We start from the raw sequence: 15,961 nt of genomic DNA, 5'->3' as shown, positions 1-15,961 counted from the left end.
GTGTTGTTTAAGCTTTAAACCGTGGCTCCGTGGCGGTACGAAACAGACCTGTGGGGCGACTGTGCATGCGTTCTTACAATGTCATGAGATTTATTTTTTAAAAGAGCACAGTTTTATCGCTTCAGTGGGGAAGTAAAATCTTTTGTAGCTGTGGTTTTTTTAGTTACCTAGAGGTCCCATACAAGTAAGATAAGCAAAGCAAGAGTTAGCAATGAATGGTCACGGGACTTTACCTCAGAGGTGCTTCAACAGCTGCCAGTATATGGTTGAGAAATGTCACCGGGTTCTAGTATTATGAGGGAGAAGGGTGAGGAACACTGTCTCCACACCATTAATAATTTTATACACCTTCGTCCTGTCACGTCTTACTTGACCTTCTTTAAACTAAAAAGCCTCAAATGTTGTATCCTTTCCTCATGAAGGAGTTGCTCCATCGCATCTACCATTTTTGTTACTCTTTTGTGAACCTTTTCCTGCTCCACAATATCCTTCTTGAGGCGAGTTGATCAAAACTACACCAGGCATAGGCAAATTCGGCCCTCCAGATGTTTTGGGACTACAACTCCCATCATCCCTAGCTAACAGGACCAGTGGTCAGGGATGATGGGAGTTGTAGTCCCAAAACATCCGGAGGGCTGAGTTTGCCTATGCCTGCTGTACACAGTTCTCCATATGCAGCTGGGACTTTATAACGACTTTATAATACTGACAGTTTTATTTTCAGTCCCTCTCCTAATAATCCCTGGCATGGATTTTGCCACCTTCCTAGCTGACACACACTGGGTCGACATCTTCATCAGGCTATCCATTACAACCCCAGGGTCTTGTTCCTGGCCAGTCACAACCCATGAAGGTACATGGGAAGTTATGTACCCCCCTCCCCCATTGCGCATTGCTTTAAACTTACTTTGAGGTGTTGGACTCCCTGCTAAATGGGGTGGACTGTGGCACAGAGTGCTGAGGGGGATGCCAGAATATGAGGTAGCATCACCCATGAGTGGTAGCCCAATTTACAAAAGGTGTGTCTTCTCAGTTTTCAGAGATTCCTCCACATCACAGCCCATTCCCTTCAACAAGGCCCCTTGACCCTTGGAATATGCTTTTATGGGTGTTACTTGGAAGAGGAGAAAATGAAAAGTAATCTTCTTGCCCACTCCTTCTGTAGAGTTTTCTCCAGATCCAATCTCTGATTTAGCCTTAATATTAGAGGCTCCACTTAAAGGTGGAGCTGTTGAGTTCTGCCTCTCTAGGTGTGACCAGGATGTTGTGGTAGCTATTCAAGCACAACTCAATTTATTCTGGAAGGTTCCTTTGAAAATCATATTCATCATAATTCAATTTAGTGTTAAATCCTGAACAAGGAGCTGAGAGTTAAAGAATACAATATTCAATCACAGTTTGTTTTCCTTATTAACGCAAGGAGTGGATTTGAAAGAGAGTATGTATTGTGTTAGTGTTCCTTTGTGGTAAAAGGAAACGGGTGTTTCAGGTCGGAGATGACTTAGCTTTAACATAGCCACACTCTCCGTCAATGACTTGTTATGCTATTGTTGTTGGTTTTGCTGTCAGATTTCTGTGAAAAGGACTGTCACCATGGATTTGCCTTAAACGTTAAGGCCCTTAAGGCAATACCTGGCCAGAGTCTTGGACTTGACAAAGGAGTGTTAACAGCCAGGGATATTCAGGTCATGTGTCTCTGTGAAAGCTAATTGTTAGAAGATTGCTTCTAGATACAGGACCACACAGCAATGTGCTGTTTAGCGGGGGGGGGGGGGACCTAGTCTCAGCTGAGGATGGTGTAATCTAGGTGTGTGTGTGTGTGTGTGTGTGTGTGTGTGTGGAGAAGTAGGAAGAGAACTGAGTTTCTGGGCTCTGCAAGCTATTAGACTCTTTGGTGATTAGATGTGGGGCAGTAGCTCTGGTTGCTTGTTGGGTTGTTTATTTTTAAATAAACTCAAATATTGAACACCCTAAGCTTAAAGTGATGTTCTATCCAAAGAAAACTAAAGCACCACACCCCTGGAATTTCTCATTGCTTGGAGAAGAGTCGCCCATATGATATTAAGTACTATATTTGCATATTTCTATAGCTTTTTAAGTTTGTTTCAGGCAGCCAGGTTTACCATATGATCTGCACCTGTGTTGTATAATTTGAAAGCAGTGACAAGTCTTACTGACTGCTCCAAGTACTGTGGCAATAGATGGGACAGAATGAACAAAACAACAAATGCTATGGTGGATATTTAATATGAAAAAAGTAGGGAAAGGAAATCTTAACATGAAAAATAAAAACCACAGTAGATATGTCTATTGCATAAATCAAAAGGCTTTATGTCATAACATGAGCATGTGCCACACCGGCTCATATATTGAATTTCAGTAGTTGGTTGCATAAAGAAGTAAAGTGTAATGAAACTGGCAAGCAAAGTATTCCCCAGTCAGCCTTATCTTTGTTCCATTTGTCCTTCAGACACAGCTTTTCTAGCGTTTTTCAATAAAACCCATCCAGCTCTCTCTCTCTCTCTTTTACTTTGCATCTCTCTGTAACTGAGCTGAGAAAACCAATGAGATTCAGTGCTTTTCTACTTGAGTCCTTAGCAGCTGTTTTTTAAGAGATCAAAACTTAGAATGCTGCTACATGGTATTAAGGCTTAGCCACTGATGTGTCCCTATAGAGGTTATGTTTTTCTTGTGGGGAGAGCGGTGGGAGGGAAAGGGTGAAGGGTGACACTTTTGAGCAGGCTTGTAGACAGTAAACACTACTTTCCTTGTTTCTTAGGATCCTCTTTGCAAGCTCAGTGCTTAACCTGACTGAACTCGTTGCCCTTCGGCCTGACCTTGGCAAATTGAAAAAGGTCCTTTACTTCCATGAGAACCAATTGACATATCCTGTCCAGAAATGTCAGGAAAGAGACTTCCAATACGGGTACAACCAGATTCTTTCATGGTAGGTGCATCTCTCATGCCCTTGTGTTTAATTGTTTTCTAGTATCTTCATGAACATGCCTCCAGGGGTTCTTTTTTCCTTTTTCTTTCAATAATAATATATATACACAGACATACACAGAGTCCTACGTGATTTCCAGTATTTGCAGACAGACAGATGCACACACAATTCAACACTGAAAGTATCAGGTTCATTAGTATATACGACTTGCTGAATGCCAAGTATACCTAGATACTATTATGAGCGTCTCATTGTACTCCAGTAAAATGTTCTGATTTCCAGTATATACCTCAGTGCTTTTGCTTTGAGAGCACTTAACAAAGGGGGCAGTTAATCAACACTGGCTCAGCAATAGCTTTTACTGCATCCAGCTGAAATTAAAATAGAGGTTTTCAAGGGAGTAAACAAAAATTAAAATGTACTGCGGCAATGTTTTTAGTGAGAGAGGGTAGTAAACATACCAGATAAATCCTTACGTTTCTTTCATTGCGTATTCACAAATTGTGCAGTGGTAAAACACCCAGACATTTAAAAGGCTGTGGCCCTTTATTGTTACTTAAAACAAACATATTTCTTGAATATAAGTTAATGAAAGAAGTTAATAACAGCTACACTGAAAAGCTTTGTGATTAGGCGTTATACAAACCTAAAGTGAAACTGCAAAGCTGAATTGGCTTGAATTGAAATAAATTCATTTACTTGGTCTATTTCACATATTTGTTATTAGAATTATTATAAGCATAGATTGAGCGTTTTAAAGCTCGATGTATAACATCTGCATCTTTGCATTGTAACTCAGATGAAAGACAAATAATGATCCCTATATACTCGAGCTTTTTGTAGCTGCCGTTCTGCTTTCGTTTGCAAAATGCTTCAGTTTTGCAGTAGCAATATTCTGAGAATATAATGAAATGGCTTTGCCATGAAATGGTTCTTAAAAACAAATAGCAGCTTATAAAAAATATTCCTCATCATTGCTACTGGAAGAAATACATCATGAAATGTTAAACCATTCCCCCCACCTCACTTTTGCTTTTGAAGATGCTATCATTTCCTATATTATCTTTGAGCTTATGGTACCTTTCCAATGATTTAGCTGTATTAATGGTCAAAATTTGTATTTTGAAGTCATATAAACACTGGGAATAATTCAATAATGCACAATTATGATCATTCCATCAGCACAAGCAGACCTTCCCTTGCTCCTTGAGCTGATTTGGGGTGTGGGAGGGCATGCAAGGGGAGGAGAGGGAAATACCCATTGTGCTAGTGGGTCTCATTGTACTGGCTCCTGTTAGTGCAACTATTTTGTTGAATCCACCCCACTAGATCTGTTTCCTGAAATTCAGCTATACAGTGGGAGTGAATGAATGGGTGAGTGGAACTCCCATCCTGCCCATTAACCTTGGCAAGTGTTGGGGCTTCTTCCTTTAGGACAGGTGTGGGCAGAAACACATTGTGGGGTAATGGTATTTCTCTGGGTGATTTACAGTACATCAACAGGGGTTTCTGACTTTCAGATACAAATCAGACAGCTGAAATAATGAATGTGTACAGGGAAACTATATGGGGATTTTTGTGTGAAAGGAGCACAAGAAGTTCATTTCTTGACACTAAAAAAATAAAATCTTTGGGGTGAGTTGTGTGCTTAGAAGCAACCCCGTTCCTTAATGCAAGGGCAGCATCCCTACAAACATTCTATAGGGTCATGGAACTGTAGCATTGGAAGAGACCGTGAGGGTCACCTGGTCCAACTCCCTGCAATGCAGGGCTCTTTCACCCAAAGTGGGGCTCAAACCCACAACCCTGAATTTAACAGCCTCATACTCAACCAACTGAGCTATCCCAGGTCTTGAGTAAGTGTGTCACTGCATGTATATACCATAGGTTCCATTCTGCACTTGGTTGTGGTGGGGTAGACCTGGGGTTCTAAAAAATACACCCTGTAAGCCCACCCCTACTATGCATAATCAGCAGTGTGAGGGGGATTCTCAATCAAACTGACAATGGCTGCTATATCTGGCATGGGCAGGGGGAAGACTGTATCTGCACATAAGCCAGTCTCTCCTTTTCCTTCTGCTGCATGCTCTTTGGCCTCGATGAGCCGTATGGAACATATCAGCCCGGGGGAAGCTCTCTAAATCTGCACTTGCTTAATTGTCTACCTCTTTCTCATCTACTAAATAAGGAGCACTTTATCACACATTAGCTGCTGACATGTGTGGGTGGGTGCCTGTCCCTAGGGCTGGATTAAGACCTTCAGAAGCCCTCAGCGCTGGAAAGATTATGGTGCCCCCCGCCCCATATGGAACTCAAAATCAAAACAATACTAAACTATTAAAAATGTATCTTTCAAAATGACACTAAACTTACACATATCCTGAAATAACTATCAAGCGCAACATATGGCAGGATCCGATTTCCTGGTATTATTTTGATCTGTGGTAGGAGGACATATCTGCTCGTATAGGTGGGGATAAGTAATAAAAAGAGGACAGAAAAATGGAGAAAGAGGAGTAGTAGTAGGAGTAGTAGAAATAGTAGGAGTTGTAGTTGTTACTATTACAGTAGTAACTCGGGTTACATACGCTTCAGGTTACATACGCTTGAGGTTACACACTCTGCTAACCCAGAAATAGTACCTCGGATTAAGAACTTTGCTTCAGGATGAGAACAGAAATCGTGCTCTGGTGGCGTGGCAGCAGCAGGAGGCCCCATTAGCTAAAGTGGTGCTTCAGGTTAAGAACAGTTTCAGGTTAAGAATGGACCTCTGGAACGAATTAAGTATGTAACCAGAGGTACCACTATATTAAAATTTGTATACCGCCCTATACCTGCAGGTCTCAGGGTGGTTACAACATGAAATAACAATATAGACTTCTGGTGTGCTCATATCTCTCTGGATTGAAACCATCACTCCTAAGGCATAGCATATTAGCAGTATATTTGCTCAGAAGCAAAACAGACAGGATGTTTTTAAACGCATTCTATAAAGCTAATTGCCTTCTTTGCTTATGTATCGGTATTTCTGGCCTTGTGGCAGGAATTTTAATTGGAAAAGGAAATGCAAACTTTTTTATCCTTTCATTCTTTTTTATATATCCCCCAGAGGATATGCCCCTTTCTTCTTCTTTTAAATATACTTAAAAACCTGTCTTTAACCCTGCTGCCATTTCAAATGCCTTGGGAGCACCATGTCCTCTCATACAGCGGTGGGCAACTTCAGACTTGGGGAGCAAATGCTGCTCTCCATCCCTCTCTGTTTGGCCCTGGGGACTCTCCCCAGGCCACACACTCCTCTCCAGCCACACTGACCCTGCTTTGCACCCTGCTTAATTGGCTAGAACATGTCCTTATCTCTAATGGTGCTCCTTCTTTTCTGGGATGGGGGATAGAAAGAGGTATGTGACTGTATCTAGAAACTAGCCTAGGTTACAAAGGCCAAATTCAGTTTTGCCTGTGGCCCTGCCACCTCTGGCCCCTGGAAATATGCTCAGAAGAAAATGTGGCCCTCGGAATACCCACCTCTCTAATAGTTAAGGTGGGTGCATAGTTCTGGGCTGCCCAGTAGGAGAGCAAAATAGAATTCCCCAAGAGAAAACTGATTCTGCATTCCTTTTCATCTGGGTCTTCATGGAGTGCATTCTCCACCGTCAACCCAAATCCTGTCCCTTTCTCAACTTAAATGGTTCTTTGGGGTGGGAGTGGATATTTGGTTTGCAGGAATAAGCACTTCTTCCAGTCTCAATTAACTCCCCACTCCAGAAGACTGTTCTAAGTGCTAATTAGGAAGTCCTCCTAACCAGAGAAGGGACACGGGTAGCGCTGTGGTGTAAACCACTGAGCCTTGGGTTTGCCGATTGGAAGGTTGGCGGTTCAAACCCCACTACAGGGTGAGCTCCCGTTGTTCAGTCCCAGCTCCTGCCAACCTAGCAGTTCGAAAGCACATGAAAGTGCAAGTAGATAAATAGGTACCACTCCAGCGGGAAGGTAAATGGCATTTCCGTGTGCTGCTCTGGTTTCACCAGAAGTGGCTTAGTCATGCTGGCCACATGACCCAGAAGCTGTACGCCGGCTCCCTCGGCCAGTAAAGTGAGATGAGCACCGCAACCCCAGAGTCATTCACAACTGGACTTAACTATCAGGGGTCCTTTACCTTTACCTTTTACCTAACCAGAATCCTGAACTGTAAGTGAATTAGAGTTGGGCAAGATGTGTCTGATGGGAATTAATCAGAGGAAGAAGAAAAGCCCTTTCTCAGGTTCTAACGAATTGTTCTCTCGCTTGGTGAAAAGCGGAAGGAGCCCTAATTGCTTAGTATCTTGGAATGGCTGACAGGGATGTGAAATTATTATCTGGAGACTTTTGCCATCAGGAGGCTTCAGAACTTCATAGGAACATCTGGGACTGAGTGTTGGGCAGCCAACACAAAACCCAGGCAGGGTAGCCCAATAGCATAATTGGCATAATTCAGAATACCCCATAGCATCTTGTTATGGGTGTCCACTTATATAATTCCGTTTTCCATATTAGATGCTTTAGGGAGCCAGGTGCTAGTGTGGGAGATTTCAGCAATGAGAAACCTTTATACAGAATCTGTTTTCCCTTAAGATATATGCTAAGTAAGCATGTGTTACTCCCCCCCTCCATTTAGTTGATTGAATTTAAGTGCTTGGGTTTCTATTTTGGCAATCACACACAAAACTATAGCCCACAGACAACAACAAAAAATATTTTAAATGTGTGGTTCAAAAAAGTGTGACTGCCTGTCACAAAGTTTTGACAGAAATAAAGAAGTAAACTTTTTTTGTCCCTTTTGTTCCCAGCTATTAGTTAAAAGCAAAAGAAATAGGTTAGCTCACTGGTTGTCATAGCTGAAAGAAAACATAGCTGAAAAAAGTGTTTGGAAAAATGTGAGATTTCAAAAATGGTTCCACTCCAGTTGTTGAGCTGAAAAGCACTAGAGTTCTGTTCAAATATTTCCTTGCTTTTCCTGCTGAGTCCTGCTGTTTTTCTGGGCAGTGTCAGTTTTCTATCTTGTCTATGAAGCAGTGAGAATTAGGAGGAGGAATGATTTTAACCCTGTGTTAGTTAGTGTAAGTGGTAGACTGGTAGATAGTGTAACTGGTAGACATGTACACACTGGGAAAGGGGTGGTGATAACTGAGGGCTGTGCCTGTTATCCCCAACCTATTTGGGTTGATTGTACAGTGGTACCTCGGGTTACATACGCTTCAGGTTACATACGCTTCAGGTTACACACTCCACTAAGCCAGAAATAGTGCTTCAGGTTAAGAACTTTGCTTCAGGATAAGAACAGAAATTGGGCTCCAGTGGTGCGGCGGCAGCAGGAGACCCCATTAGCTAAAGTGGTGCTTCAGGTTAAGAACAGTTTCAGGTTAAGAACGGACCTCCGGAACGAATTAAGTACTTAACCCGAGGTACCACTGTAATAAGTTAGGTAAAGGCTTGTGTATGCAAGTGCCAAATAAGAGACCCATGCTGTCCAGTTTTGCATAGTATGGATTGTTATGTGCGGAGCTGCTGTGCCTTGGGATGTTTATGCATTGTCTCCTTCGCAGAAGTGATACTTTTAAGTCATCGTTTGTTTACCCAAAAGGTGATTTGTTTGAACATCCAACCCAGCCTAGGAGACTGTGGTTTATTTTTGGCCTACAACCCTTGGTTTGTTTTAACCATGGTTTCACATTCTCTCTGAACTCCAGCCTTGCTTACCATGGTTTGGCCACCTTACCCCATCAAGGCACAAGGAAGAGCAGCTGAAAAACAAACTCAGCTTTGGAGAAACAAGCCATGGCTTGTTTGTTCTTCTCCAAGACAACTCATGGATTGTTGAATAAACCATGGTTAAAATAAATGATGGCTTAGCATTATGCATGAACACAGACAATGTATGGAGTTCAGGAGGAAGCTAGGGACACTTACCTCTTGTCCACCTAGGTCAGTAGTTGACACAGTAATAAAACCAACTTGCCCTGAAACCTGCCCTTAATTTCTGTTGCTATTGGTTTAAAGTTGTTACCATTGGGGCGGGGACCTGTGCTGAGAAGTTGTTTATGGTATTGTTGGTTTAAGGTTATGAAAACCTTTAGCTGCATAAAAAGATCCTATTAAGATTTGCTGGAAGGAGAGACATACATGGTCCTTTAAGTCTGAATTGATTTTAAAATAGTTAGCTTGGTTTGCTCAGCTTGGAAATATTTCTGACTTCTCTAATGCACATAAGAATTTGGGAGGAAGTGTAGTGCAGTGGTTTAAGAGAAGGTCTTTTCAGGTGTTATGGTTAAAAAGGGAACATGAACATATTAGTCTCAACTCCAATAACCCCACATGCACTGTCCCCTCCTCCCAATACTCTGCCCCTGACTCAATGCCAAGGTTGCAGGTTTGATCCCCGTACGGGACAATTGCATATTCCTGCATTGCCGGGATTGGACTATATGATCCTTAGGATCCCTTCCAACTATGATTCCATGATGCTCCATATTGAACAGGAAGATCTGAGGGAGCTTCTAAGCACATTGCGGTAGATGTAATTCAAAGCCTCAGCACAATTGGGCATGCTGATAAGGCAATATTCCTGATCATACAGAGGCGGCATTCAGCTGATTGCGCTTATAAACCCCTTTCAAACCTTCCAATGCTGTCAGATCAAGGGTGGAGCACACAGGACCAAGTGCATATGTGGATGCAGGGTTGGAGATGATACACACTTCCAACTCATGTTTACATTTCCTTTTCAGCAACAAATCTGATTAGTGATAGAATGAGGTGAGCATTGAAACATCTCCCATCACCCCAGTCATGGTCTCACTTGGTGGCCTTTGGCAAGCTGCATTTTGATCCGCAGCCTGTAATGCAAGGGTGCTAATACCAGGGTAGCATTTTGCCCATGTAGGAAAAGGCACCATGGATACTAGCTTGGGTCCAGGGAATGGTAATGAAGAAAGCACATTTAGTGCTGTTCCACAACCTCTTGTGCAAGACCTAGTACAAGATTTATTGTAGTACAGCATTGTTTCAGGGTTAAGGTTACAGTATAAGAAAAGGCCAATAAGTAAAACTGCAGAATGCAGTAAGTGAACTCCAGTGGGTCATAAAAAGTGAGCTTGCAAGTTTTGAGAACAAGGGATTGTTTGCCCAAGAGGTTGTGCCCATGAAGGAATTCTTTGGAAATTACTTTTGTCTGTAAAAACAGACCTTCTGTTCTTGGAAACAGTCCTTCTGCTAGCAGTAAAAAGTAAAGGTAAAGGACCCCTGACAGTTAAGTCCAGTTGCGAAGGACTCTGTGGTTGCGGCGCTCATCTCGCTTTACTGGCTGAGGGAGCCGGCGTTTGTCTGCAGATAGTTTTTCTGGGTCATGTGACTAAGCCGCTTCTGGTGAAACCAGAGCAGTGCACGGAAATGCTGTTTACCTTCCCGCTGGAGCGGTACCTATTTATCTACTTGCACTTTGACGTGCTTTCGAACTGCTAGGTTGGCAGGAGCAGGGACTGAGCAACGGGAGCTCACCCCGTCGCAAGGATTCGAACCGCCGACCTTCTGATTGGCAAGTCCTAGGCTCAGTGGTTTAGACCACAGTGTCACCCGCTGTAAAGCAGTAGGGCACCTTTAAGATATATTAAATAAATTGATGAGATATGTTTAATGAATGGATTATTTTTTTCTCTTTTTTCATTAGTTTGGTTGCTGATGTCGTGGCGTTCAACTCTGCTTATAATATGGAGTCATTTCTAACATCTATAGGGAAGTTTATGAAGCTGATGCCTGACCATAGGCCTAAGCATCTGGAAGAGTTAATCAGACCAAAATGCCAGGTCCTTTATTTTCCAGTGATGTTCCCTGATGTGAGCAGGTTGGTGGCTTTTTAATTTCTTCTCTCTGTTCTGTCCCATTCATGGTTCCTCAGTTCTCTTTATACTGATGATTATTACCTGGAATTTTTTGCAAGGCTTGTATATCGGAAAATCAGAGGACCTATTACATTGCTGTTACATTTTCTCATTCAGAAGTCAAGAACAGAAGAATATCAAGTGACTTAGCCAGGACTACTTGTAAGAAATGCCAACTGTGCCAGTCCTGCTGACAACAAGTACATATATTGAATATATGATTGGGCCAGGCACCAGGCTACCTTTGAGTTCCTGAGATATAAAATTCTCCCCCAAAGAAGCACATGCATTACCTTCCTTCACCACCACCCCATAGTTGTTCATTTACACTTTCCCCTCTTCATCCTCTCTATCCATTTCTGAAGTTGCTTTGAAATCACCTGATCCTACTTGTTTCAAGGTGCAATGAAGTTGGGGGTGGAAGAGGTACTTTATGTGACAGTAGGAATAGTATTTCACTCCAGGATACATTACCTGACTGACTTGATTAGATTTGTATTTTGCAAATAGCTATGGCCCAATTTAAAGGAGGCGCTGTGATTGGATCTCTTATTGTGGTGGTTGTTTTAAGAAATTCAAAGCAGCAGCAGGAGAGCCCAAATTGATTTGGAAGAGTGGGGCTGGGTGTGTGTAACCGCCCTCTTACTTTTATCTGCCTGGTTTTAATGTGTGTGATACTAAGAATGCTTAACATTCAATGGAACCCACTCTATCTCTTTCTTTGTGAGCCTTCTTATTGTGGGAGGCAAACCCAGAACTGTGAGTCATACAGAGACATAATGAGCAGCCTCTCTGCTTCTCCACATCTGGTAGCAGATGATGTGCAAGACCTATGCCTGAGACCCCTGAGAGCTGCTGCTAGTCACAGTAGACAGTCCTAGAAGGTCTACCTGTCCTCACATCTGTATACCTATATTTTGAGATCCTCATCACCAGAGGCTGTTGTCTGGGTTCTCACATTGAGATATGGTGGGTGGCTACTGGTAGAAAGGTATTATCAGTGCTTATGCCCCATCTTTGAAACCCTCTCTTCAGAAAGAAACATGTAGCACCCATTCTGATATATTTTCTGATGCCAGACAAGGACACTTTTATTTTATCTGGCTTTTATACTTGTGTTGATCTGTTTTATTTTTGCTTATATATTGTTTCTGATACCTTTATATATTTGCTCGTTGTGTTTTAAATTATTTTATTGTAAGCCCCCACCCTGTGTAAGTTCCTTGAAAGGCAAGCATAAATCTTCATAATAAAATACACATATAAATAAATATTGGACTAGATGGACCACTAGTCTGATTGGTATAAGGCAACTTCTCATATGCTAGTTCCTAGTTTGGAAATGACTATGTTGCACTTTTGGAAGTGTAACAAATTTACTTTGCCTTTTAGTTTAGATAAGGGGCCACCAGCGACTTTATATACGTTGGTTATTTTTAATATGTTTTCTTATTATTTAAAAAGTATCCTTTCTAAATTGAATACTGCGTTGCAAAAGAACACACAGTTCAGATTTCTTAATGTATTTATTTTAAAATACCGGTAAATACTTTCACACCGGCTTTTGTTCAGGAGTTAATATGAAAGTTACATGTACCCTTAAAATGTCAGTGTATTTTATATTGCTTGACATTGTATAAAAACTATTGGATGGAATCCAGCATAGTATGAAAGGACTGCACCTTCCTCTTATCTTCCTGCAGCCACTTGCCCACCCCAAATCTGTTGTGGAAGGGCTCCTGACACCCCAGAATACATTTTGAGGGTGTGTGGAGGGGCGTACCAGGATGGGGGAAAGAGGAAAATGAAGACTTGTATGCTCGTATATGAATAGGGTTGGATACAGCCCCTTGTGTTTAGAAACCAATTATGGTTCCTGGCTCTAAATAAAAATTAACATCAGCCCAAGATGCCAAGGATTTAATTCTTACCAAGAACAACAATTCATGACCCAAGTTGTGCATTTTCAGCTACAGCTACTGATAGTTGCTGTTATCCCCCCCCCCCCCGCAAGATCATGTGTTAAATAAATCTTGAATGCACCTGTGGCAATTGAATGCAGTTTATTAATTTACTCTGTATTACTGCAGTGAAATCTAGCTGAATGGAAATGGAGGAGAAAAAGGTTAAGAAATATCATGGCCAAACTTAGATTCATAAAGCAAGCTCTTCGCCCAGAGTGGTTTTCGAGTTATTTTCAAATGGTAATTTGCTTTATCCAAACCAAACTCATACAGTGTAAGTAAGTGATTATTTGCATGACTGACAGTCATTTGAATGCCTGCAGTCTTTTAAAAATGCATAATTTTGCAGAGATGTTGGGGTGGGGGAAATATGAACAGCAGAATAACCAAGGTGATTTCTCTCTCCTCTCCTTACTTTGACCTCCTTTTTAGTTTTTATTGCTGTTAACATGATTTTCTTTGTATATGGGGAAGGAGATGAACTGAAAACAAAATAAGGCAGCGCCATTAAGGATATGGCCATGATTTGTAAAATAATCTTCATTTTATGTTAATATTGTGTCTGTAAAGAAAAAACACACCGAACACACACACACACACAAACCTTTGGCCCTAGATGTGGGCTACATAGCTGGAGCAGCACATTTCATTTCACTTAATGTAAGGGCTGCCTCAGGTCTCAGCTCACAAAAGACCAACGCCAATCTCTTCTTATATACAAAAGTGTTTATTGCAGTTCATTGTTTGCTTCACATCCGAGGCGCGCAGCCCCACGTCTGTTACGCTTAGACCTTTGAAGTCCCCTCTGAGTCAGTCCCTCCCCTGCACCAGTTTAAGAGGCTTGCGCTGCTCCACCTCTTTCTCTCTTTCCTTTTCCGCAGGGTCTTCCTGCCCGCTGGGGTTTCGCCCCTCCTGGATTCCTCTGACGCGGAATCCCCAGATTGCTCTTGCCCCCTCCTGCGGGCTTTGGGACCTGGCCCCTCCTCCGGGCTCCCTGTACTTCCGCGCGCCTCTACATTTGAACTTGGCGCGCGCGCCCAACCTCTAACCTTCCTTTTGACAGTTACACTACTCCCTTCACTACTCCCCTCCCCTTCTGGGAGGGTGCCTTGCTCCGACCTCCCTCCCTTCTCTGCTGCCGGAGCTGCTTCCCCTGATACACTGGAACCACCACCCCCTTCGCTGCACTCTGGCGGGGAGACTGGTCCTGACGCCCAGCTGCCACTCTGGGACCCCCCGCTGGCCCCCTGCTCCTGACACGTCCCCCCTGGGGCTCCCCTGGCCCTGACCACCGGCGCCCCCTTCTGGGAATCCTCTGATTCGCTGGAAAGACTCATGGAATCTCTTGAGTCATTGTCATCCTCTTCCTCGCTGTCCTGGGATTCATCCCCATCGCTCTCCATCTCCTGCCTACCCTGTGCCTCTGTCCCTGAACCCCTGACACTTAAGAAAATCAATTTTGTTTGTAGCTTTTCTTAACCAAAAATCCACATGTGTTCTAACAGAGAAGTTGTTGTAATTAAAATCTGAATGTAATGTATACAGTCGTACCTCCGCTTACGTAACCCTCCGGTTGCATAAACTTCAGGATACGTAAGCGGCAAACCCGGAAGTATATTTCCGGTTTTTTGCCATGCGTGCATATACAGAAGCGGTAGACCGCTTCTGCGTATGTGCCGAAGCGGTGTACCGCCGCTCACACGTGCGCCGAAGCAGTCTCTCTGGTTGCGAAAACCTCAGGATCCGGCCGGACCTCTGGAACGGATTCCGTCCGCAACCGGAGGTACCACTGTACTTAGAATTGAATTTTCAACAATGCACCAAATATTATTTGTCTGATTGGAATTGGTGTGGCAGTGTGGAGACAGATATTCCATTTTGAGTGAAAAATATTTGAATATGTATATTATTTTCATTTCTTTTTGGGGCAGTTAGGGCTTCCATTGGTGGTAGTTGCTTCTGCTGCATCACTGTATTTTGCAATAGAGATGCTATTGGATTTTTTAAAAAAATTACCCTTAAGTTGTGTCTTTAGCAGACAATTTTCATTTGCTTATAATTAATGATATATATTTTAACCAATATATTTAAAATAATAAAAAATCAATACATTTAACCAAATCTTTTTCTCAAAAGTTCAGGATAGTGAAGAAAATAAAACAGGATGAAACATGAAACTGTAAAACAACAGCAAGATGAGAGCAGAAATAACAATTGATACAATTGATAGAAAACCCAAAAGAAATTATGCCAAAACGAAGATTCAAGGCTAGTGTGGTGTAGAGTGTTGGACCAGGATTCAGGTCCCAACTCAGCCATGAAGTTCACTAGGTGACCTTGGGCCAGTTGCTACCTCTCAGCCCAACTTATTTCCAGGGTTGTTGTGGAAATTAAATGAGAATAGGGAGAACCTTGGAGAAAAAGGTGGGCTATACTTGAAATAATAAGTCATAAATAAAATAATTTATGTTGGGGAGAGGATTCCTGAGACAGGGAAGCACCCCATTGTGGGGCTACTGCCCACCTCTCCTCTGAATATTGGGGAAGCTGACAATGGGAAGCCCTAGCAGGTTCACCTCAGAGAAATTGGTCTTAAAAGTAAGTAAGTATATTTTTATTTATACCCCGCCCTCTCCGGCCAAGACCAGGCTCAGGGCGGCTAACATCAAATACATTAAAACACAATCAAACAATGGATTAAAATAGGGCTTAAAAATTAGAATCGGGATAAAATTAAATGATTGCCCACAAATTACAACCATAGGGGTCAGGAACCTCAAGTATTCATCAGTGCCAGCTATCCATGTTGGTTCCACATGAGCTGATAAAAGGGCCAAAGAGGTAACTTACAGGGTCCCATAGAGGGGGTCAAACTGGGCCTGGACCGAAGGCCAGGTGGAACAGCTCCGTCTTGCAGGCCCTGTGGAAGGATGTCAAGCCCCGCAGGGCCCTGGTCTCTTGTGATAGAGCATTCCACCAGGCTGAGGCCACAGCCAAAAAGGCCTTGGCCCTGGTTGGGGCCAGTTTAATCTCCTTGAGGCCTGGGACCTCCAAGATAGTATTATTTGCAGACTGTAAGGTCCTCTGTGGGACATACCAGGAGAGGCGGTCCCGTAAGTATGAGGGTCCTAGGCCGT

The 15,961-nt window shown here is 42.7% G+C and overlaps 1 protein-coding gene across 11 annotated transcripts in view; it reads left to right on the top strand.

Annotated features, from left to right (window-relative positions):
• Nucleotides 1-15,961, top strand: part of GTDC1 (glycosyltransferase like domain containing 1) — a 231,123-nt gene that overhangs the window by 96,039 nt on the left and 119,123 nt on the right. For 10 of the 11 annotated variants that reach the window (XR_013987035.1, XR_013987036.1, XM_081007918.1 and 7 more), the window contains 2 exons: nucleotides 2,780-2,947; nucleotides 10,650-10,823. Coding sequence is in view for 9 of the 11 variants with exons in the window: in XM_081007918.1 (XP_080864044.1) it covers nucleotides 2,780-2,947; nucleotides 10,650-10,823 (342 nt within the window). In the remaining 2 variants the exon portion in view is untranslated. The remainder of the gene's footprint in view (nucleotides 1-2,779; nucleotides 2,948-10,649; nucleotides 10,824-15,961) is intronic. The other variant, XM_081007916.1, reaches the window with a different exon arrangement.

Source organism: Podarcis pityusensis (genome assembly GCF_964106645.2).
Source record: "Podarcis pityusensis genome assembly, chromosome: 1".
Taxonomy (NCBI): Eukaryota; Metazoa; Chordata; class Lepidosauria; order Squamata; family Lacertidae; genus Podarcis; species Podarcis pityusensis.
The sequence above is the reverse complement of the archived record's forward strand: the minus strand, read 5'-3'. Positions and strand labels throughout refer to the sequence as shown.